Source organism: Sorghum bicolor, chromosome 10, assembly GCF_000003195.3.
Source record: "Sorghum bicolor cultivar BTx623 chromosome 10, Sorghum_bicolor_NCBIv3, whole genome shotgun sequence".
In the NCBI taxonomy this organism is placed as follows: Eukaryota; Viridiplantae; Streptophyta; class Magnoliopsida; order Poales; family Poaceae; genus Sorghum; species Sorghum bicolor.
This window is the reverse complement of record NC_012879.2, coordinates 9964803-9989855: the sequence shown is the minus strand read 5'-3', so window position 1 is coordinate 9989855 and position 25053 is coordinate 9964803. Positions and strand designations below refer to the sequence as shown.

At 41.9% G+C, this 25053-nt stretch overlaps 1 protein-coding gene across 6 annotated transcripts; it reads right to left on the bottom strand.

The window, feature by feature from the left end:
* Positions 954-23583, bottom strand: LOC8061515 (chromatin structure-remodeling complex protein SYD). Of its 6 annotated transcripts, none has more exons than XM_021448544.1 (43): positions 23316-23583; positions 22176-22322; positions 22023-22084; positions 20354-20559; positions 19564-20274; positions 19275-19477; positions 18703-18881; positions 18518-18582; positions 17649-18436; positions 17284-17381; positions 16956-17141; positions 16699-16879; positions 16425-16592; positions 16303-16346; positions 16089-16145; positions 15846-15942; positions 15573-15745; positions 15284-15497; positions 14708-14833; positions 14529-14618; positions 12618-12734; positions 12429-12509; positions 12228-12335; positions 11897-12066; positions 11661-11739; positions 11482-11556; positions 10527-10624; positions 10333-10440; positions 10204-10261; positions 9901-10125; positions 7743-9819; positions 7546-7608; positions 7320-7400; positions 7152-7232; positions 4835-7009; positions 4624-4704; positions 4296-4466; positions 4155-4199; positions 3887-4072; positions 3734-3805; positions 3519-3665; positions 3276-3380; positions 954-3148 (listed from the first exon to the last, which is right to left on the bottom strand). In XM_021448544.1, the coding sequence occupies exons 2-43, from the start codon at positions 22308-22310 to the stop codon at positions 1191-1193; spliced, it is 12144 nt and encodes a 4047-aa protein (XP_021304219.1). In that variant the 5' UTR covers positions 22311-22322; positions 23316-23583; the 3' UTR covers positions 954-1190. The 6 variants fall into 6 exon arrangements, with proteins under 6 accessions (XP_021304219.1, XP_021304218.1, XP_021304216.1 ...); XM_021448543.1 differs by having other exon boundaries at positions 3276-3665; positions 7743-8199; positions 8308-9819; XM_021448541.1 differs by having other exon boundaries at positions 3276-3665.

The following is a 25053-nucleotide window of genomic DNA, read 5'->3' as shown; positions in this document are numbered from 1 at the left end:
CATCTCACAAATTATAAGTAAACTATATAATTAATTATTTTTTATATTTAATGGCCACAAGATTCGACTTTTGCATATGCTTATTCAATTAGGACGTCTGCTATTACATTCTGGCATTCTGCTGTACATATGCGACGCGATTTTACATGCACGTAGTGTCCGTTGGGACTTTCGCAGTCAAGGATCCTAGTACATGAGATCAGTTGGCACACCGTCAAATTGAGGACAATTCAAATACACGTTCCCGAAATACTTCAACATGAGACGTACCTTTCAAACACAGAATTACAACACTAGGCATAATAAATCGAACTACAGTTTCAGTATTCTATGTGAGGCAAGTATAATAGGCACGCCGACAGAGAAAATTCAAATGAAGAAACAAGCAGGACTGAACACTACAGAGGACCGTTGAACTTGGTAGACTTGCTTAGTAACTATTCCGCACCTTTATGCAAACAAACTTGACTAGTCCAGTTTAAAACATTCATTTTCAAACTAAAATAGATGGTTGATCATGACCTGTGAAGCATTGGATTGCGGCACCGCTCCATACAAAAATCAGCCATCCAGAAATCAGTTGGTTTCGTCATGGGACGGAGCCGCGTCGTCCAACGATTTTTGAATCGGCCAGTCCGTCAAAATAAATTACGCGAGCAGGGGAGACTATGAAGGTTGGGTTGGTAATGTATCCGTTCAACTCATGATGCAAACCAAACAGATCATCCAAACAGATAATCCAGGTTTGTATTTAGGTTCAGATGATTCTAGATCGATATGCCCACAATTCAAACGCACCATTATTTTACGAAGCCACACTACTGCAATGCCCCTTCAAATCAGCTAACAGTACAACATAGTGAAACTAGGAGATCACTGTTCTTCCCTCTGTCGGTGCTTCCAGGTTACAGCCAGAGCACGTCGTCGTGGCGAAAAGAACTTGACTGGTTGTATAACATGGCGCAAAGCTAACTTCGATGCAAGACGAGACAGATCAACTGTCTGTCTCAACAAAACGCAGTAGGAACATCAAACAGTAGTAAACTGCCGTGGGCCACTGTTGCTGTAATCTCAGCACGTTGCTTTTGATTCTGAGTAAAAGCTTCCAACAGTTACAACTAAAGCACTAATATCATTTCTTACTTACACAGATTCTAGTAGCTCTTAATACAATATTTGCATAATTTACTCTACAAGTCACCATCAGCCTCTGCTTCCTTGCCTTGTTCTCTTGGAGACGGCAATGGCTGATCCGAACCACCTTCTGTTGCATCTCCAAAAAGTTCCGCAACAACAGCAGCCCTTGCCGACTTTGCTTTTTCATCATCCCCAGACAGGTCAGTGGTTGGAGCTTCCTTTGCCTCATCGCTGGGAGGCTCGCTGGATGATTCTACCATAGCATCAGCAGACACGGGTGTCTCTTGTTTCCCAGTGTCAGCTTCATTAGATTCTGTATTTTCGCCACTAGGAGCAAGCTCGGTGTTTAGCCGTCCCTGTAAGGCAGCAGCAGTCTTCTCGGTGTCTGAATTTTCATCATTTCCCAAACTGTCACTGCTCGGGGCCTCCTTTACCTCTTGGCAGCTGGGTGGCTCATTAGATATATCTACCACAGCCTCACCAGACGGTGGCAATTGTATTCCCGGATCAGCTCCAACAAGTTTTGAGGTTTCACCACCAGGTGAATGTTTGGTGTTTAGCCGTTCCATCTCAGTATTTTCATCAGTTCCTGAGGGCCCAGAGCTTGCAACCTCCTGCACCTCTTGGCTGAGTTGCTCCCTAGATATGTCTACCAGTGCCTCACCAGATGAAGGTGGTGGCAACTGCAGCTCCGTGCCAGCTTCACCAAGTTTCACATTTTCACTACCATGATCAACTTCAGTGCTTAGCTCTCTCTGTGCAGCAGCAGCCTCTTCCATCTGTGCATCTTCATCATTTCCTAGAGGGCCAGTGCTTGGAGCCACCTTTTCATCTTGGCTGAGTAGCTCGCTAGATACGTCTACCATGGCCTCACCAGACGTGCCAGCTTCACTAAGTTTCGCATTTTCACTACCATGAGCAACTTCAGTGCTTAGCTCTCTCTGTGCAGCAGAAGCCTCTTCCATATGTGCATCTTCATCATTTCCTAAAGGGACTGTGCTTGGAGCCACCTTTTCGTCATGGCTGAGTAGCTCGCTAGATATGTCTACCATGGCCTCACCAGATGGAGGCAGTTGTTCTGTGTCAGCTTCATCAATCTTTACATTTTCAGCACGAGGAGCAGATTCCTCATTTACTGGTCCCTGAGCAGAAGCTTCATTTTCCATTTTCACATTTTCATTATTCCCCAAAGGGTTGCTTGGAGCCTCCTTCACCTGCTGCCCAGGAGGCAGTTGCTGTTCTGTGTCAGCTTCATCAATCTTTGCATTTTCAGCACCAGGAGCAGATTCCTCATTGACTGGTTCTTGAGAAGAAGAATCATTTTCTGTTTTCACATTTTCATTATACCCCAAAGGTTCACTGCTTGGAGCCTCCTTCACCTCCTGGCTGGGCAGCTCACTACACAATATCATGGCCTCCTCACCAGAGGAAGGTGCCAATTGCAGTTCAGTGTAAGATTCACCGCCATGAGACTGAGCATCTTTGCATACTTCACCAGATGCACGAGACTCGGTATCTTTGTTTACTTCGCTGATGGTAGAAGTATTATTAGCTTCTATGCTACCTCCTTGACTAGGAACAACAGTTTCTTGAACAGGCTCTGATTCCACAACAGTTTCAGATGAAACAACATTGTCACCCTCTGCTGCACATTCATCCCCTGTACTGGTTGCCAGTTCCACTTGCATAACAGAAGTTTCATCAATTGGCTTGGATTCTGCAGCGTGCTCAGATGAGGAAGCAAACATTGGTTCAACCGTCACCGCAGCAGCTGCAAGAGAATCATTCTGCCAATCCATGTTCTCTGGGAGGGTAGAGGTGGCTTGAGTAGGCATAGTTTCTTGGCAATCAACACCAGCCCCTTTACTATCCGCAAAATCACCATCAGCTACTCGGGCAGCAGCATCCACCATTGAGTCTTCTGAAGAAGAATATCCTACTAAAGCCAGGCTAGACGCTGCTTCTGCAACCGAAGCCATCTTTACTTGTTCTGAACAATGACCTTCAACACCTGAAAAATCATATGCAAAGTGAGTAACTGAGACAGATGCTCAGTATCAACATTAAACATTTGTGTGTCAGTGTGTGTGCGTGTGTTTGGGGGGGGGGGGGGGGGGGGGGGGGGGGGGACCATTCACCTATCCCTCCTGCTCTATCGCCAGCAACAGCAGGAACCTCCTGGACAGCAACCGTTCCAACAGCATCAGCACCAGAAGATTCTAACTTGCCAGCACAAACAACTTCTGCATCACAGGTATCCTTATCAGATTCAGCTATCACCAGGGTAGTCGCAGGAGGATCAGTAAAATGGTCCTTGTTCGAGGTTTCATAAGGGCCTTGGATCTCCTCTATGTTAGTCCCAATAGAAGGATCCTTGATACCTTCAGAGTCTGTTTTCCTTTGGCTGGTTGTTAGGTCCACATCAGCACCACTGCTTATGTTATCTTGCAATGTGTCCTGTTCCGCACTAGATAATATAGCACCATCACCAGTTACATGCACTTCATGTGTGTGACGCCCTAGATCGTCTGTACAGAGATTAGATAAAATCCTAATTGAATAGTAACTTCTTCAGAAATTCAAATAATGCACAAACCTGGTGTAGAGGCTGCTTCCACAGTTGAAACCATCTTTCCTTGTTCCGAATTATTAGCCTCAATCTCAATACCTGAAATGCCAGATGTGCATGAGTATCTTGATATCAAAGTACCAACATAGGAAACGAGAGCTTGTGGGGAGAAGTGCTTACCACACAATTCAACTCCATGTGATCCCTTTTCTCCAGATTCAGCTAATAGAGGAGCATGTATACTTACGCCACTCTGGTCACCTGTTTCCTCATGATCAGCAATGGCATTCTCCTTAACGCTCACTGTTTCTGTCTCTGCAATCGTTTCAATTTCTGCTTGTTGTTCTGAACTAATAATTTCATCACCTGGGGAGAAAAGCAGCAGCAAAGGCATGCGTAAATGTATATGTGAATATAAACTAATTCGAGTTTTAAACAGTGTGCAGACCTGGTGAGGATGCTTTTTTTGGTTCTGAATTATGTGCCTCCACACCTGAACAAGACAGCTGCACATGAGTGCCTAGACCCATATGCATATTAAACGATGGAAAATATATGCATTGTGCTGAGGACAGGGAGTGGGGATTACCTAGCACATCACTTCCAGGTAATGCAGGAACCTGTGTACTAATGTCATTCAGATCAACTGTTCCTCTAGTTCCCCCAAGATCAACAATTGCAGTCTCCTGGACACATAATGCATCAATCTCTGCAGCTGAAACCATCTTTGTTTGCAGTTCTGAACTTAGAACCGTGATGTCTGAAAGAAAGAGGACAAAGAATGATAAGAAATGTCAGTCGCAGTTACTATTGACCTTTAAAAAAACAACAGCAGAGGACGTTCTATTCTATCTGAGACAAGAACTGTAGTTCGGGTGTGTGTGGGCACAAGTGGGTTAGATACTTAAAATTAGTACCTTGCATGTGTTCATCATTACCAGGTGCTGATTCAGCAGGTGAAACCATCTTTGTTTGTTGCTCAGAATTAACATCAGTGCCTGAAAATAAAGGGAGAAAGAACGTACACAAGAAATTTAAGCCATTGTTACTATTGACATTGAAAATAACTGCACAGGGAGTACTGCTCTCCTCACAAGAGCGGTGGCTTATGCATGCGATAAAAAATACCTTGCATGTGTTCATCATCATTTGTAGGTACTAGTTCTGCAGTCGAAGCCACATTGGTTTGTCCTGTTTCATCAGGCAGTACAGGAGTCTGTGTGCTCAAATTTGCTGCACCAGACTGAATAAAAGATACTTCCTTGACCTCTGATGACTGCATTTCCATCAACACTTCACCAAATGCATGAATCCCCGAATTATTGTGTGCTTCACAATTATTAGAAGTATCATTAGCTTCTTCAATATCCTCTTGCATTGGAACAGCAGTTTCTTTATTTGGCTCCAGTCCCCTGACAGTTTCAGATAAAGCACTGCCAACCTCTGTTGTGCAGTATCCATCCGAGTTTGTTGCCTCTGGTTCGGCTTGAATAACAGAAGTTTCACTGATTGGATTGGGTGCTACAGCAAGAAGCTCAGATGAGGCAGTAGGACCGCCATGCTTCAGTACAGAGCAGTCCTCTTCCAACCCTGCAGCCTGAGGGGACTCATTTAGCACAGAACCACAAATCGTAGTTTGTTTCGTCTGTCTCTCAACATGTTCTAATACAGCAGATTGCTTTTCAACAGAATGAACCATTTCTACAGTCTCTTCAGCTCCTTTAGCAACAGTACAATCACCATCAGGTTCTGCCTTGCAGGCATCAATAAACACTACTGCATCTATGATTTCCTCTTGGTTTGCAACAGTAGTTTCTCGAGTTTGTACTACAGCAGCAAGTAAATTAGGTGCTTCTGAATGGCTACCATCAGTAAGATCTTCAGTAGGTTCTTTCTCACACACAAGACCAATCACAGAACATGATGTATCATGAACATCATCACACAGCGGACTGCCAGTTTTGTGACCCAAATCCCCAGTTCCTTTTGTTCCCTCAAAATCAGTAACAGCTGACTCTTGGATAGCCACTGTTTCAGCCTCAATACAAGAAGACTCTAATCTGCTAGCACAAACAATTTCAGCATCACAAGTAACTTTGTTAGACTCAACTATCAACAGGGTACTTGCAGGAGGATCATTTCCAGTATGCAATGTGTGGCTTTGCTTATTCAAATCAGAATTCTCTGATACAATAACGGTGCTTTCTTCCAACGGTTCTCGTGTGGTTTTAACAGGATTAACAATGGTGTCCTCACTTTTATTATTAGAACCATAATTTGCATTGGTATGGATATCACCACCAGTCCTATCTTCACAAGATACATGACCCTCGAGATCATTGTGTGCTTTGCAAACTGTGGGACTACCATCGTTAGACACACCAAATTCTACCATGCTGGCCTCTTTATCAGATTGGGTGGACAAAGCATCCTGAGCATCCTCAGGCCCATCAGTATTCATGTCATCACGGACCTCGACACTAGTCTCTTTACCTTCAAATTTATCAACATCGGTAGCTACACCACTATCTGTTATGCTGGCCTCCTTAGATTGGACATACAATGCATCCAGAGCTTCATCAGGGCCATCAGTATTCATGGCAGAATGGACTTCAACAATATTTTCTTTACTTTTGAAAGTTTCACCAATTACTTGAGCAGAACAACGCTCATTCGAGTATTCCAAAGGAGAATTTCTTGCTAATGATGTATCATGAGAAGGTTCATCGCCCAAACTGTGAGTTTGATTGCCACCAGAACTGTTATCCAAAGCTTCTTCCGTTTTCACCTGCTCCTTCCTACTCTCCAAATTCTCCTCTTGACCTGGATGCCAATCTGACTCAGTTGATTGTAAAGTAGCTTGAAAATGACTAGAAGAACCCCTGGAAGCATCAGCAGTTTGTGTGCCAACAATGTTCACATCATCTTGCTTAGAACCAGTAACATCAACAGCAGTGCCTTCACTGGGCAAGATGTAAGAAGCATCGCGAGAGGCTTTGCTATCATCTTTGGTGGAGACAGTAGTAGTAGTGTCTTTATACGAGGCATCATGAGAGGCTTTGCTATCAAGTTGTGATGCTTCAGACTGCCTTGTGGTTCCATCTGTACATGCTGCATTGGCCTGGCGAGCTGCATGCTCAACTGTATCCCGCAATATATCTGTTGCTGCACTAGAGGTAAGCATATCATCAGCAGCAGTCTCAAGATACACTTCATGCGTTGTGTGTTCTTCATCATTTGAAGGTGCTGATTCCACAGCTGAAACCATACTTGTTGGTTGCTCTGAACTACCAACCTCTATAGCTGAAAAGAAGAGCAAAGATATGCATGATGTCAGCAATTGGTACTAATGACCGTCGAAAAATTAACAGCAATAATGTTCTACTCTTAATCTGGGCCACGAACCGTGCCATGTGTGAGGATGAGTGTGTGTGATGAGGAGTACCTTGCGTGTGTTCATCATTTGCAGGTGCTGGTTCAGCAGCAGAAACCATTTTTGTTTGTTCCGAATTACTAACTTCAGTACCTGAAAACAAAAGCAGCAAAATCATGCATAAGAAACATCAGCGATGAATAGTGCCATGTGTGAGGATGACAGTGTGCCGAGGAGTACCTTGCATGTGTTCATCATTTGCAGGTGCTGGTTCAGCAGCAGAAACTATTTTTGTCTGTTCCGAATTATTAACTTCAGTACCTGAAAAAAAAAGCAGCAAAACCATGCATAAGAAACATCAGCAATTACTACTGTTGACCAGTACAAATCACAGCAAACAGTGTACAGTTCTTCTCGTCTGGACCAAGAACTGCTTGTGAGCAGATACATGTGTGTGAGAGTGTACCTTGCATGCTTTCATCATTTGATACCATCTTCGTTTGTGGTACTGTACTATCAAACTGAATACCTAGGAAAAATAAAAACAAGATATGCACAAGTAATGTCAGCCACTGTTACCACTACCATGGAAAATAATAGCAAAGATTATGCCACTCTTCTCATCTGGACCAAGAACAGCAATCTGAGTGTAATAAATTATACCTTGTTGATCCCCTACTGGAAGTTTTCTTTCTTCTGATTTAGCCACTGCAGGAGTCTGAGTTATCACAGTGGCAGTTGTTTCTTCAGTACTTATTGCGCCCAGCACATGACTCCCCACAGGAATTGAAATGTCAGAAGACACGTGACTCCCAGGATTCTTCTGCTCTTCACAAACAGAAGCATTGGTAACCTCAGCTCTTAAAGAGGCAGCTCCCTGTTGCTCTACCGCTAAAACACACACTGTTGTAGTTGGCGTTGCAGACATCTTTAACTTCTTTGTGTCCTCTGCCTGCTTCGATCCAGTAAGTCGGGCACGGCGTTCACTTGCAGCTGCTGCAGAAGTTCTTCTGGTGCGTGGTTCCCGCGTTGACCCTTTCCTCCTCCTGCTTGGTGCCTTATTTGGAGCAGCACTGTCAACCTCAGAAGAAGTCAGTGCAGTGGCATCCTTACCTGAATTCTGAACAGAGGAAGCAGATGGTTCAAACTGGGTAGTTCCTGGTTTATTATCACTAGTAGGATTTGCAGTAACTGTTTGCAATTGAGTAGAAAAGATTCCAGAACTCACTGCCAAATGGTCCTTTCCTGTCTTGAGTTGTTCATGATTTTGGGAATCAACCGAAACAGGCGCATTAAGGTGCAAATCAACCGGTTTATCATGATCAGCAGGATTGGCAGATGTTGCTAGAGTTATCTTAGAATGAGTAGTGCGGGTATCAAAGCCACTAGGAAGAGTAGCTTCATTGATGGGGACAGCTATAGGTGTGCTTGGTTGAGAATCATATCCAGACTTCTCATACAGTGGTGAGTTAATATTTGGCAGCTGATTGGGAGTATCTTGAATTGAACTGACATCTCTTTCCTTCTCTATACCTGATTTCTCATTTGGGGTCATGGCAGAACCAACTTCATCAATGGCAACAGAAGTACTGTAATAAGATTTTTTCATAGCTGATCTTTGTCTAGTGCTGACTCCAGTATCCTCGCTACTAGATGTTTTCTTTCTGCGGCGACGTGAAGCAGTTTGCTTCTCAACAGGCTTATCTGCCACCACAACATGTGCTGCTGTTTTCAATAATTCTTCTGAAGCCACAGGCATAGGCATAGTAGGTGCAGATGCTACTTGAACTAATCCAATGTTTTCCTTAAGAGTATTCGGTGTCAGGGTGATAGTGTTGTCTGATGTTGTCACAGTTCCAGCACAGATATCTTTTGCCACAGGTGTTGTAACAGTAGCACCTTTATCTTCATTAACAGGAGAAATATTCTTACCACTATCTGGCAACAATGTATCCAATTTAACTGTGACCAAATCCTTCTGGATTCCTGCCAGTGCCACAGCAGTGCCTTGTGATGAGGGCATATTCACATGAGAATATGAAGAAACATAACTAGTGTCTGCTACCCCACTACCAGTTGAAACAGTTGGGTTAAGACTAACATCATCTACACCAGATGAAGATAGAGATTTTGGTTTTCGGCCTCGCCTGCGAGGTGTTTCTCCTGCTTGGGATTTTCTCCCCCTAGCTGATTGATGCGGTGGTGCAGGAGCTGCTACATTATGAACACTCTGTAATGGTGTACCAATTTCATTCGCCGTGGATCCTTCCAAAACAGAGACAGAACTGGAAGGCTTAGTATCAGTACTGAACTCTTGTTTCTTGATATCAGCTGGTGAAATAGAATGTATATTAACATCTGAAGCAGCAGAATGGATTGGAGTAGCTGGTGTATCAGAATGGAAGGTACTTGCTGGTGTGGCCAAACTACCATCCTGTGTGGTTCCTGTGTCTTGTTTGACAGCATCAGTCAGATCTGCAGTAGGAGATAAGAAAACATCTGACCTTTTAGGTCTGCCTCTCCGTCGTTTGGCTGGTGGGGAGTCCCCAACAGTTGGGGATGCCTCCATCCTCATTTGTTCTGGTTCTTTTGAACTCTCCACAGCAATTTCAGTCTTAATGCCTTTATTAGGAATATCCAAATCCTTTGACATGCCACCAGGTTGGGGTGATTCAGGAGAATCAACTTGACAAAGTTTTTCAAATTCTTCTTCAGTCCATTGGTCCTCATAAGAGCGAACCTATATGGGTATTCATGAATTAGCAAAGAAATCCATTAGGCAACAATTGAAAGATACATTAAGAGACAGTGTGCAACTGACCTCACGAGCTCGTTTACCCCTTCCATAATGTTGTGTATCAAGCCCCCCAAGTTCACCCTTCTTCCTCACATTCACCTTTACTGTTTTCACATTTGATGATGGCTCGTAAAGTTTCATAGCATGGCAGAAGGGCTTGAGATCATCATCAGTCACAAGACGAGAAGGCAATACTGCAGGGTCTAGCCCACTAGTTGAACCATCCTGAACCACCTTTTGCCAAATTGCCTGTAAGGACAACAATATTACAAGATGGCAAATATGTAGAAGCTTTAGCTGAAAGCAACTTATAGAAATTCAGCATACCATTTCTTCTTCTCTCCTTTGCTTGTCAATAGACTCAAATATGTCAATCTCAGCTTCACTGCAGTACAGAAAGCAAAGCAATGTTATGTAAATACAAACATTCATAATGTCGAAGCAACCGGATCTTACCTCCGAGCTAGAATATCATTCAGAGCATCGTCGTCTAACACTGGAGCTGCTTCTTCCTTCTTACACTCACGTAGGAGTGATTCAAGATACTCTCTTCGATCTTCAGCACTGAAATAGCACCCCATTGTATAAATTAGGAGGGCGAGGCTGGGACCTGTGGGTGCTAAATTATTTGAGACAATAGAAGGATTTACCTTGTGTTATTGTCAAAAAAACCCGCTGTTATACTCTGATTAGCAACACCTAATTTGTGTTCTGCTGAAGCCCTGACTTGTTCTTCAACAGTTCGGACCTTATATCATTAAAATAGGCTAAAAGTCAAAAACAAATGGCACGAGATTTTTCATCACAACTAGTAGAATTCTTGAGATATTCAGGTCATCACAAAATCACATAGGGTTTCTGCTATGGCACAAACAGATAAATAATAGAGAAAAATCTCCTCATGAAGTTTTGTATATAGTCATTATCAAAGAACTTTTTAGTATCAAAGGCACAACTTTATTCATTTGGCTTACCCAAAAAAAAATGTTCATTTCGATTGAGAAACATCAAATTGTGTTGTACCTTCAAACAATAGCTGTTTTATTAAGAGAACTATTAGTATCCATGGTTTTCTGCTCCCTAAGCTAAGTGCATGTATTATTATTTTCTGTGGTTTCTTATATGAGAGTGGATTTCATCCAAGGGTCCCGTGTAGCCGTGTCCCAGCTAATGAATTGAGCATGTCGCAATGCTTTGAATATTTTTTGAAACATGATGCATGTGGTATATATAAAATTAAATAAACATGAAAAATAAAATTTCAAATTCATCCTAGATGTCAAGAAACAAAACAAACAAACATTGGTATGAATCAGCCTACTTGCAAAATAAAGCAAGGGAAAGGCTTCCTAGAAATTCCCTTCCCCAGGCCACCCACAATGTGTGGTAACTTTCAACACTAGCCACTGGGTAAGCTCAATTGATTTTTCAACTACTCCCTCGTTCCAAATTGTAAGTTGCTTTGGCTTTTCTAGGTACAGAAAAAGCTATGAACATAAATATACGCTATGTCTAGATACATAGAAAAAGCTAAAAGGCCTTACAATTTGAAACAGAGGGAGTAGATAAACAAACTTTCAACCTAACACCACAAGAAATGATTACCGTTTCTAAACGTAAAACAAGAACCTCCTTCTTTTGACCAATCCTGTGGGCCCTAGCCTGTGCTTGCAGGTCAACCTGGATAAAAATCAATTAGTAGTGAGCAGCACATTGTGTTCTCTTATAGAAGAGTAATAGGTGTATATATTTATATATAACATTATAACTAGATATTTAGCTACCTGAGGATTCCAATCAGTATCAAATATGATAACTGTATCGGCTGCTTGAAGATTGACCCCAACACCTCCAGCTCGTATACTACCAAAAAGAGGTAGATAACAGTTAGAGCTAAGTATTCGTTTGTCATTAGATAAATAGGTTTAAATAAATATTATCAAATCAGTAGCCCAATCATACTTCGTGAGTTTGCTAAGCTCACTTTTTGATAAAAACTTGCAATACAATTGTAACATACCTAAGAAGAAAAATGAATGCTTGAGAATTAGGATCATTAAATTTATCGATAAGAGCTCCTCTTTCCTGACCAGAAGTGTGCCCATCCAATCGAAGGTATTTATACTTTTTCCAAACCAGGTAATCCTCCATTACATCAAGCAATCTTGTCATTGTAGAAAAAAGTAGAACCTGGAGGATTGTAGTTGCCATCAGTGAAAAGGAAAAAAGATACAAAAAAAGATGAGGGAGCAGGAGGGGAGGGAAGATCATTCAAGTTCAACTGGCAACTAGAGAAAAAAAAAGGAACAATCAAATTCAAGTCAGACTAAATCCAAATAATATTCACTCACCCTATGGCCAGTTGCTTTGAGTTTGGGCAGCAATCTGTCCAACATCTCAAGTTTTCCGCAGAGCCTCACAATAGATGGCAGGAAATGTTTAGGCAGATAGCCCTCAATCTACAAGAGAACCCAAATGGTTGATGGCAAACATAAGGAATCAAAAATAACAATAGTGAGGCACAGAGGCAGAATGGAAGATTTGCATTCTACCTCTTCAACATGAAGCTGGCTCAGGTAAGGATGGTTGCATATGTTCCTCAATTCCATGACAGAGTTGTGCACAGAGCGAACCTAAAGACAATAATGTAGTATCTTAAAGACCAAATCCTTCAAATACTCAGGAAATGATCAATGAAACATACTATCTAGCACGACTCAGAACAGTAAGATGATACACACCTTAACGGCTCCAATCCCACCAAGATTTTCTTCCACCCTTGTCATGAGAAGTTTCTGATAAGCAGATGGCTCACATCTCACAAGTCTTTCAATTTTCTCAGGCAGCTCATTTTCGACCTGAAGTTAGTACAACAAAACTTGCATAATTATCTGGACACAGACAAAGATGAGAAACATACGAATAACAACAATAATCGAAATTAATGAGCAAATTGCTAAAAGCTAACTAAAAGATCTGTCCAATGCACTACCCCCTCAGTTACTTTACATAAGTCCATTTTAACATATTACGATTTGTAAAGTCTTTACATGTCCATTTGTAAATATATGCATAGTTCGGCTAGGCGGCAAGTAGGCGGCGACTAGTCGCGAGTAGGCGCTGGGCGAAGCCCGTCGCCTCGACTAGGTGGGTAGTCGCCCATCTCGGCGATAGGCGGAACTAAGGGGCGCGAAAGCAGCACGAGGCGGGCACGGAAGCGGCACAGAGGCGCGCGAGAGGGGCATGGAAGCGGCGCGGAAGCAGATGCGGACGCGCGAGGCCACGGAAATTTGCCGCAGCGGGCCAGGGCGTGAAGGTTTCCGCGCGGAGGCGGACGCCGCGGGCGCGCACGCAGATGGAATCAGGTGCGAGGTCTTCGCTGCCGGTGCACCCCTCCCTGTCCCATGGTCCATCCCCTTCCCCTCCTCCGCCGGCAGCTGCTCTCCCCTGCTCCTCTCCCCTCCCATGTTCTTCACCCCTCCCTCTCAGGCTGCTCCCCTGTCCCGTGTTCCCTCCCCTGCTCCCCGCCTCCTCTCTGATTGAGTGAAAGTATTCTGTGGTTGCATGTCTAATTGATTGCCAAAACGCCTAGGAAAACGCCTAGGAGCGCCTAGGCACGAGTACTCCCGACTAGGCGCTAGGCAATGGGTCAGCGCCTAGATTCCGCCTAGCGCCTAGCTAAACCTTGAATATATGTTTAAGGCCTTGTTTGGATGTTGTAGTATTAAGAAACCATAGTATCCTGCAGTTTTCGAACCATTGATGTGCAAAACCATGGTTTAGAAAAAAGAGGTCTAAGTGGAGTTTTTAAAACTCCAAAAAGAATACAGTTTCAGCAATACCATGGTATTCAAAACCATAAAGTTTGTTGCACCCAAACACTTTATGGCACTCTAAAACCTAAGTATTTCACAAAACCATGGTATTTTTCTCAAACTCCAAAAATACTTTGTATCCAAACAGGGCCTAACTGGGTTGTGGAATGTGAATCTATTGATATAATTTTTCAACTCAGAATGCATACAATTTGCTTAACTGTTAGTCAAAATTTATCAAATTCAATTCTAATACATCCTATAGAAAGAGATGGAAGCAGTCCTTTTTGGTTTGTTGAATATCAATTGCTCAAGCTTCAAAAACAACTAAAATAGAATAGAAGACATTTTGGTTAGCTTGAATTTAACTATAGGACAAGAAATACGCTTGAGACAACAGAAATCACTCGCTCCCACTGTTTGCAAATGTAAGTTCTTTCCTATTGTTCATGTGCAAGTCATAACCCAGCCAATGTCAATATGGTGGAAAAGGCACAATTTCAAAGGTAATGCCAGTAACTGATATAAAAAAAATAGTGAGAAAGCATAATAAATGTGCCTTCACACATATATTAGTGGTCAAAGCTGTAAAATCCTGGCTGCACATGCAACAATATGCCAATATGGAAAACGTTTCAAATCAATTTAGCTTAAACTAAACTAGATAGACTCATAAAGGCACATGGAGCAAACTAAAAGTAGACAACTTTGAACTACCAATCATGGAGAACGTAGATCAAACAAAGCTAATGGAGAATGCAGTGGATTGCTGGAACGTCAATATGCAATTATTTGATTATTCCCCAAAACAGGCATTAAGATTGTGAAATCAAAGACCTTATGCTTAAGTCTTCGGAGTACAAAGGGCCGAAGAACCTGGTGAAGACGATTTATGATCAGCAAGTTTTCCTCCTCCGAAAGTAAGGCCTTTAAACAGAAAATATATGCAGTCAAACATCATTCCTTAGAACAGGACAGTCCACCACTGAGGGAAACAAATAAAACTGAGGTTGTACCTCATCAGGTGAATTATCACCATTACTTTCAAATGGTTTGTTAAACCACTGAGAGAAGTCCTCTGATGAATTAAATATATTGGGCAATAGAAAATTCAAAAGTGCCCACAGCTCCTCAAGATTATTCTTCACAGAAAAAGCAGGCCAAATTAGCAGAGAAAGACAGAAAGTGTGGTCATAAATGATAGTACAGTACTATTTATACAGAAAGTGCCCACAACTTGTTGCAAACCAAACTTCTCTAACTTGGACCAAGTTTATACCTTACGGAAAAATATATTAGCATCTACAGTACCAAACAAATGAACTAGAACTATCATGAATCATGACATATTTCATGGTGGACTTAATAAAACAGATCTCATGTTATAGCGTTTGTGTATCTTTCAAAAAACTTTATCGAAGTTAGGTAAGTTTGACTTCTGACAAAACAACCTACATTTGGATCAGGGTGAGGGGTATATTACTAATATAGAGGATAGAGGCCACTTTAGATCAGAAAACAGCTGGTGCAAAAATTGCTTGAAAAGCAAAGAGTAAATTAATGAATAACAGTACAAATGCAAACTTCAGAACCTGAAGAGGTGTTCCTGTCAATAATAGCCGATGAGAGCTCCGATAAAGCTTCAAATCAGCATTAAGCTTACAAGAAGCATTTTTAATACGGTGCCCTTCATCAATTATTATATAGTGCCATTGTATTTTGCTTAGTTTTGGCCTATCATGCTTGTTCATCAAGTACTCGTATGTTGTCAAAAGAACATTGAACTTCTGATGAACGATCATCTCTCTGAAAGAAAATAGCTGAAGTAAATAAAAACTCCGAATGATTAGTGCAAGATGAATTGAAAAATATAACATTTACTTGAACATCTTGCGCCTTTCTTCTGGAGGACCAGAATAAGCAATTTTATTTATACTAGGTGCCCAGAAGCTGAGTTCAGATTCCCATCCAGGAAGAACAGACGATGGTACAACCACGAGAAAAGGTCCACGGTCATTTTTTGTTTCCATAAGGTAGCATAACAAAGAGATTACCTGCCAAAGTACGAAGGCAAATAAGAAGGATTCATGTATTATTTTAAACAACTACAGAACAGATGAAAATAAGTGTTGAACACACTGCACAAGGTCTTACTTGCACTGTTTTACCAAGACCCATCTCATCTGCTAAAATACCATTCAAATTATTATTGTACAATGAAACCAGCCAACGCAAACCGTTCATCTGGTACCTGTACAATAGCAAGCAAGTAGCAAACCAATAAAAAAAGTATAAATGATCAAATACGTGACAACAACAGCAAAAAACAAGAATATCTGATCACACGACAAAAATTTAAGGAAACAAAATAGTAGCATAATGAATAGTGCAGCTTACTCTCGCAATTTGCCACCCTGAAGATAAGACGGCTGATCATTTACAGTTTCCTTCACACTAGAAAAAAGTAAGGAACAATGTCAGAATTAGAAAAGGATTGGGAATTTAATTAGCAAACTATGAACATTAGAATACAAGGGGGAGTCTAAAACTAAGCACATGCTTGTACTTCCTATTAACAAAGGAATATGTCTTTTGTCCAATTCATAAGTACCTGTGTGCCAGTTGATAGTACTTCTCATTACTTTCCAGATAATGCTGCAAAGAGGAAATCACACTTGAGTAAATATCAAACATGAAGGAATCAGAAATCTATATACCAGAAAACTAAGTAACCTGTGGCTGGTAGCTCTCATCTTCAATGTCGTTTGCAGCGTCACTCTTATCAGTAACAAAAGATGAGCGGCCATCTGTGGACTTTGCATTCTGTAATTTATTCCCAAGTTTCTGTAGATATTTCTCAGTTTCACGCAATAGTTGCTTGACACGGTCAGATTTTGCATCCTACAATGTAGTAATGTTTATCAGAGGCGACTTAATCAAATAAAGATCAAATGAAGGGCTAAGATCAAAATACCAGTAAATCAAAATAAAGCAAGACAAGACTCACCTGGACCATTCTAAGATAACCCTCAACATCATTGTTCTTAAGCAGATTGATTTTCTCCCGTTGGATCCTATCCAGTTTCTCCCGATGAATTCTTTCTTTCCTTTTGTGAAATTCTTTTGCATATCGATTGAATCCCTTCAAGCGCTCTCTCTTAGCCTTGAAGTTATCCTCAAGTTTCTCTCTGCAAAAGACATCGCATAGAGATGACTTCAGATGGTTCAATGAAATGATGAAAGCAACAGAGATTGTCATCCAACCTGTGAGCCTCTATATCAGCAAAGAACTCCTTCTGTCTCTCACGAATTCTCTTTTGCCTTTCTTCCTTCATTTTCTGTTCAATTTTTTCAAGCTGTTTCACCCGCCGGCCATGCCTATGTTTCTTCAGTGATTTTATGCGCTCTAAGTCGGTTGTATTAGGCTTGAAAAAGTCCAGCAAAAATTCACTGCGTGATAGAGTAGAAAAAAACATGGACTACATAGTTAAACAGACATATAGCCAGATTAACAAAAGAATACCACTGATTGGTGTGTGTGTGTGTGTGTGTGGGGGGGGGGGGGGGGGGGGTTTCTCCGATCACAACCAACCTGCGTACACGACGTTGAAGTGGCAGAAGCTGAAGCTTTTTCAATTCAATGACACTCTTTGTCTTTGCGGAAAGATCTTCAGAAGAATTGACACTCTCCTGAAGATGGAGGGAACTTAAATTAGGTTTATAGCCAGCCAACGAACGACAAGATGTAAGTCTAGTGGTGTAAAAAAGAAACACATACAAATGAACTAACAGTATAGCATACATAAACAAGTTGTTCTGATGACAGGAGAAAATAACACCTAGAAGGAAAATTCTGATTGTTAAAATAACATTGTCATGAAATAGAAATTCACGTATATAAACATATCTAATGATATTTTTCTCATTTCAGACCCTCAAGAGAAAGGAAAGAGAGACCTTTAGCTTCTCATATGATGCTGACATTCTGCTGTGTAATTTATGCTGCTCCGATGCCCTCTTTTGTCTCTCATTGTAAATTCTCTTCTGGTAATCCAAGATCCATTTTTCTGTCATTGTGTGCTTTGGAGGAGATGACAATAAATCCTCATGCTCTGGAAGGTCCTCATCTCCATCATCAGCAGCCTGCTCAGGCACAATATCCACAACATGGCTACAATTTTCAACATCATTACCAGCTCCGGCTGTCTCTGGAGTCCGATCTATTCCTGGTATATTGGAGTTGAAACCATCACCAGGCATATGGTGTGACTTTGAAGGTGGAAGTGATTCTTTAGTTTCCTGATTCAGATGCTGTCTAGTACCACCCAAAACAGTAGATCCCTGGCCTCCCCAACTTAAATTCCGGCTCAAATTTTCAGCATCAGTCCTATGGATATCAGAGGCAATTCTTCTTGTATCTCCCTGAAAGTATGACTGTTGTGGCCCAGATGGATTTTGAGATGCAGTTTCTTGGGAACGCATTCCAGAACTAGCTGAAGCTTGCTGGATATTTTCTACTTCCATCAATGACTTCTCCTGTTCAGCAACCTTGATCTTTTTTGTAGCATTTTCTGGGTCCTTCAGTAAGGAATCAACCTCTGCAATACTTCCTGCAGATGTGGATGGAAGTCTAGAGATATCAGTTTGCCTACAAAAGACACCAGAATTCTCCCGACTGCTACCATTTTCCTTTCCCAAAGCATCAGACACTCTGCCCTCGCTGCCCCTCTGACCTGCACTGTCACCTGATTTTCATGTATAAACCTATCATTGGTATGACAAAACAAAAATCACATAGATCACAATGTGTTTCTTTTAGTTCTTACTTTCTGCAGGAGGCCCTCTGCCCAAAGCAATTTCAAGATGTACCCTCCTGGGCTGCAAATTATTCCTACAAGAAAAGGCAGCCTACATGGGTACCACAAAATGAAGTTTGGATGCCATGCTCTGAAGCCTGGATATACTCAGTGAAACTACAACAAGAAAAAGATATACGAAAAGAAAAGCAGACCTAAATGCAAGAAATACTAAGCACTGTGCTCTGAGCTGCTTCAGCTGTTGTTCTTTAAATGGTGTGTTGGAAGAAGTGTGAGACATTGGACTTGGCCCGGTACTTCTGCTCGGAAGTGAAGATGGATCAGCTCTCTGTGGCACCCTGATAATACCTTGCCTTTCTTGCATGGGACTTCCCTGCAAAGTTACATTACGTTTGCCTCAAATAAGAACTCTCGAAGATTGCATTAGCTATTGAAGGTACCCTTATATAAATAAACAGAAGAGCAGATGTTAGATGAGTAACTAAAAAGCTTCTCAAGATGGCTGGTGGAGGCAGGATACACTAGCCAGATGATGAACCTTGCTAGGAAACCAATTAAGGCACCCTCATAGAGACATACTGAGACACATATGACGTATCAAATGCATTTCCATGTAATCTCAATTCCAAACCTTATGAGAATGAATATCTAACCCTCCTGACTTAAGTGGATGGCATATTATCTAAAAGGTACAGTAGTGATATCCAAAAAACAATATGCAAGTCCCTGCACATAGGATCTCTAAGTATTAAAACAAAGGCCTTACATGAGGAATTCCAGGCTGAGATGCAACTTTAGACGTGGAATGAAGTTCAGCGCCAGTACTGCTGGAAGCCAACTCCTTGCCTTTGTCCAGAAACTGTGAGCTAACTCCAAAGGAAGAGGGGTTGTAAGGAGGAATTGTGGGAAATTCCATTTGTGGTGCCGAGGTAGAGTTAAAAGCTCCTTGTGCCCCTACATTAATTTTGCCTGCAACAAAAGTAAGCTCATTATCAAGAAGATAAGTATTTGCACTCCTGTATCTAACCTTAGACTACTATATCTTGTTTAAGTACCTTCGATAGTAACTCCAGACCTCACTAAATTGGGAATAGAACCTTGAGAATTCTTCAAGGTTGGAACTTGTGGGTTTTGGTTCCAACCAAAACTAGGATTAAATAAATTTGCTCCACCCTGTATACTTTTTTGCAACTCGATGGTGGCACCACTAGAAGCCAGTCCTTCAGGAAAACTTGGAATTTGAGCCATTGAGAATGGATTTGATGGTTTCGTCTTGTCCATTGTCCTCCCAGAAGGACCTTCTGGGTGAGTCCTGAGAAAAGGTGCACCACCATGTATCGGTGGCACCTGAGCAGTACCACCTTGCAGTATATGCGGTTGCTCATGCTCAATTCCCATGGAAGGTTGACCTTGTCTACCAGCCTTACCAACCTGTTTCCCCTTTCTGGTATTCGGTCCAGTGGACATAGCATCTGACTTTGAGTTGTCTTCAGAATGCAAATCCCCAGCTCCTTTTGAATCCATCCTTTTTCTCTTGGAAGAGGTTTTCTTGCTTGTTTTCTCATCAGATTTCAAAGAATCGTGTGAATTCATAGATCTGGTATCCTCCATCTGCAGGCTTGCAGGGCTTTCAATGCCAGAGGATCTACCGCTCTTTTGTGACATGGAGGCTTGATGAATTTCAGCTGCTGAGAAATCTCCCCTATTTGGCCCTGTAGGTAGCCTACCCGAAATAGATGTCCCATGCCTTGTCATATCAGTTGAACCTTATGACATAAAATAAGTGTTAGGAAGTAAAATTTATATCTTCAAAACTATTGGAAATCTTCTTTCAAATCTGCTTACCTGATGGAAGCTGCCACAGTCCAGCTTGTCCACTAGTTTGGGATGCATCACTTCCAACCATCGGAGACTGGTTACCAATGACCTCCTTGTCCTTTGACATGGCACCACTAGAATCCCCTGCCTGAGGACCACCAGCAAATGGAATTCGCGATGATCGCAATGCATCCATATCAATTCCATGTTGGTTCACAACTGTCTCCATAGCCCTGCCAATTTTACAGGCAGTATGAAATAGTTTAAATTAGGAAAAGGCAAAAGCAACAACCTACATTGTTAAACCTCTATATAAACTGCTGAAGTATGTACCATCCTTTCACTTGGCATTTAAATCATTCATGTAAAGTGTAACCAAGATTATTTGTCACTATAGATTGCAGTTTCCCAAGGGAGGAAGAGATGTCATGTGATGTGAGAATTGCGGTACTGCAGGCACCAGCATCACGCAGGTTCAGGTTCCTGATGATTCTACTTCGGCATCAAGTTAGACTAGAGTTCAGATTAGAATTATTGAAGTGGAGAAAGAATTCTTATTAGAATCTGAGAGTCTATTAAGATTATGCTCAGGATTGGAGTTAGTTTGTTGGAGAGAGGAGACAGAGGACTATAAATACATCACCACAATTTTTACCCCCGAGCCTTGTCTCTTCGTGCAACGTCATCACCATGCAGCCAAGTTCAAGTGTTCAGTTCCATGTCCATTCCCATGGGCCATAGCATCACTACTCCCTACATGCTATACAGTTCCTTACTGCTGGCCATGAAAGTGGCAATCATCTGACACCAATTAAGATATTACATCTATATAGAGGACCTAATTCCAGTATCATGAAGTATGAAGTTCCTCCCAACATATGTCACAACATTTGGTACTAGGCATGCCAACTTTTCCCCTTGCTGTGGCTGTGCAAGTGCAGAAGGCAATATTCATTGTGTTGGGATGAGGGTATATCCAGTATTCTCTCCCTCTGCAAGCCATCAAATTTCTGAACCCCAAAAGAAGGAAACTGTAAAGAATCACTCCCTCTGCAAACCATGAATTTTCAAACCCCAAAAGAAGCAAGAAACAATAAGGACAACTGATTTCCCAAAACCCTTCCCAATATACAAATCCCTTCAGCATCTCACCAAAAATCTGCACAAGCCACAAGGATCAACCCCTTTTGCACTGTGGCAGCCTTTTCTTATTTTCCCCCTTCCCTGGAGGTTAGGCTGGCTATGTTTTTTTATATAGAGAAAGGGCAGATTTGCTGCACTATAGGACCCATGCTGCCCCGAGGACCTATGTCCCTTCTGTTTGTTCCGACTTTCATCTCCTAAATTAACTGGTTAGTCAGTCCTATAGCACCAGAAAAACTTCAGTAAGATACGATAAAAGGTTCCCTCCTCTAAGTTCTGTACCATTCTGCCTGTCTGATAGGTAGCTTTAGCAATTAACAGATTTTCTTTTATTTTATATTTCTTTTCTCCTTTTTTTAGGGCACATCTATCACCTCCATTCTTCTTTTTTGCAATTCCAACATAAGAACAGTATGGCTATTAAATCAAAGAAACCAAAAAGAAGTTCAATTCCAGTCCATTTAGAGAACTCCGTATGGAGAAACTGAAGAACACAAACCAATTTTTGAGTCATTTTCTCATTTCTAAAAATAGTGAAGAAATAGATACAGACCTCGATATGACTTGATATGGCAGTGACTGCTCCTTTCCACTTAGTTTCATATGCTGACATATCTGGAACATCAAACATAAAATAAGAAGCAAGTTGGTAGAGGTTTTCAGACTTTTCATGTCCTTCTATATTATTATCAGTTGAGCTGCATACCACGTAAAGTTTTGTTGCTAGTTTAGCAGGCTCATCCTTCGACTCCTGAATAAGTTTATGTAGAAGTTTTGCGGCCTCCATCTCAACATGCTGCGATGAAGCCATTTGTGAACTAGCATGCTGTGATGAAGCCATTTGTGAACTAGCCTGTCATCATAGCCGGTCATTACAAAATGCAAGAAAAAAAAGAAGTATTCAGGGCAGTCTGTGATTCATGTTGAACAAGCAAATGATTGCCTTTAAGCATCGTATAAGGGTGTAGAGGTACAGATACAATGGCATGATGTTTCAGGACTACTCTAGTATATGCAATGTATTATTGAACCATTAGCAGGTTTAGTAGGTGAAAACAGACGTAGCCCACAGTCTCATGGCAATCCATGCTAGAACTTCGAAGAAAATATTGACCTAGATTTTGCACGTTCCTCAAGCATCTGATAGTGTAGAAATTCATATTAGATAACAAACATGGTCCACTATAGTTATAGGTTTTTGCGGATAAAACAGCATAGATAGTGCAAAATCCCCATCTGAAGTTTGGAATGACATTTCTGGTCTACAACACATAACATGAATACCCTTCATAAACTAAAGCATTCAGGGCATGCAATGGGAGAGCTCCGCTGATTAAAAATAGCAATCAACTTCAATTAGGATAGCATTCAGTTGAATTGTTGTTTAGATAAAAACCGATCATATGTAATAATATAAAACAGGTATAAGTAGGTAGCATTTACATAAACCTCTTCCCTGGGTTTCAGAGCTGGTTTTCATATCCAAGCCGTATCCTAACCTAAGCAATCATTGTCGTAGGTGGTCAGTCTTTAAAACTACTTAACCTTTCTTTCTTTGCATCAATTCAAGATCCAAACAACCCCTAAACGTCGATATGCTTGACCAACTCGCCACATGGTATGTTCAAAGCCACTAAGAAGCTGGATGTAGCAACTAGGTCTCCCCAAAAACAACCCTGTATATTTCACACCCCAAAATTAGCCTACCGAGGTAGTAACCCTAGCTGGGACAGAACCACACTGATTGCGACAACGATTCCAAAATCTGCGTACAAGGAGACCAAACCTACAACTCAGGCGAGCACGACCTCAGAGGGAAACACCCAGGCAAGCCGCGGCGACTTACAGTGATTGGGGATCGGAGAAAACCCTAGCGGGAGGAAGGTAAAAGAGAGCGCAGGAGCCGCGGAGCCGCCGCGCAGGAGAACTAGTGGTCTCCGGCGGCGGCGGCGGCGGCGGCGTAAGAGTCCGGCAACCGCTGCGGCGATGGCAGGAACAACGCCTACGTGCCCAAGCTCGAATTCGTCGCCTCCGCCATTTCCCGACTTCCAGTTCCTCAGTAGACCCCTGCAGTGCTGCACTCTCTCTCTCCTCTCCCTCTCTCTCTCTCTGTTCCGTGTGGTACATGGGCGTCTTGTATATGGGCTCAACTGTTTATTGGGCCGGGTTAGAAAAGAGTTGGGATTGCACTTTTTTTTCACGCGGGTGTTATAGGAGTACTTTTTTTAATTAGGCCTCGCAAAAAATTTTGTTTTTGGCTACTGTAGCATTTCGTTTTTATTTGACAAACATTGTTCAATCACGAAGTAACTAGGTTCAAAATATTCATCTCACAAATTATAGATAAACTGTACAGTTAGTTTTTATTTTCGTCTATATTTAATGCTTCATACATATGACCAAAGATTCGATGTGACGGGCAATCTTGAAAATTTTTGCGAACTAAACAAGGCCTTAGCGTTTAGTTTCCCTGTTATCCAACAATTGTAGGTTTTAGTCTATTATTTTGTATAATAAAATTAAAAATTATATAAATTTTTTAGCAAAATGGTTGCAATTCTTTATTTTAGATTTTAACCTCAAGATGCCAAAAAAGCTAAAAAGAGACTCAAGAGGCTAGTGAGGGTAATAAATTCTATATGAGTTAAATACATTGGTTGCCCTTTAACTTGTACACTTGTGCCACTTAGGTTCACGAACTTACAAGCTCAAAATTTGTCTCCCTAAACTTGTTTAGTTGTGCATGAGAGGTCCATACCCCTTCAAAGGATGTTGATTAGGATAAAATTTTACAAAAACAACTATGTGTGGTATCTTACTACCTCCATCACTCCTCCACCCACGCGCTGGTGTCCACACGTTGCTCCAAGGCTAGCCTACTGCGCTGCCACCGCACTCACATACTAGCCCTTCGTGTGGATTGGCGCGACAAGGGTGGTGCTCAGCGAAGTTGTGGCTATTAGGTCGTGGACTCGTGGTGCTGTGATCATCGATGAAAGATGGAGATGCCATGGTGGTCCAGACAGCGGGACCTAGTAGGACAACACGCGTGAGGATGGCCTATTGATGGTGCGGACTCCTCGCTCGGACAAGGACCTCGGCCACAAGTGCAACCTTCGTCAACATCGTCAAAGGTTGAATCCTTTAGCTGCTAGCCTTCAAGGACACGTCCACCGAGAAGTTGTACCACACACTTGGCATGTACAAGGTGCATGTGCTCTTTGCCGTGTAGCCAGAGGTGGAGGCGCTCTTCTCCGACAATGTCACCGCGATGGCAGAGAAGACCTAGAGTGGAGAGATTTGACGTCCAGCGCTGCAGCATCCTCTGATGATCAAGAGATGGACGACACAGTACTGGTTCATCTCGGCTTGCCGAAGGGGTACCGGATGCAGGTGGCTGAGTGTGGAGCGCACGTGAGGAGATAACTACGCTAAGATGTTTTTTATAAAATTTTATCCTAGTCAGCAGTTACATGAAAGGATATGGATCTCTAGTGCATGACTAAACAAGTTTAGGGAGGTAGATTTTGAGTTTGCAAGTTCATGGACCTAAGTGGTATAGGCGCACAAGTTAAAGAGCCGCC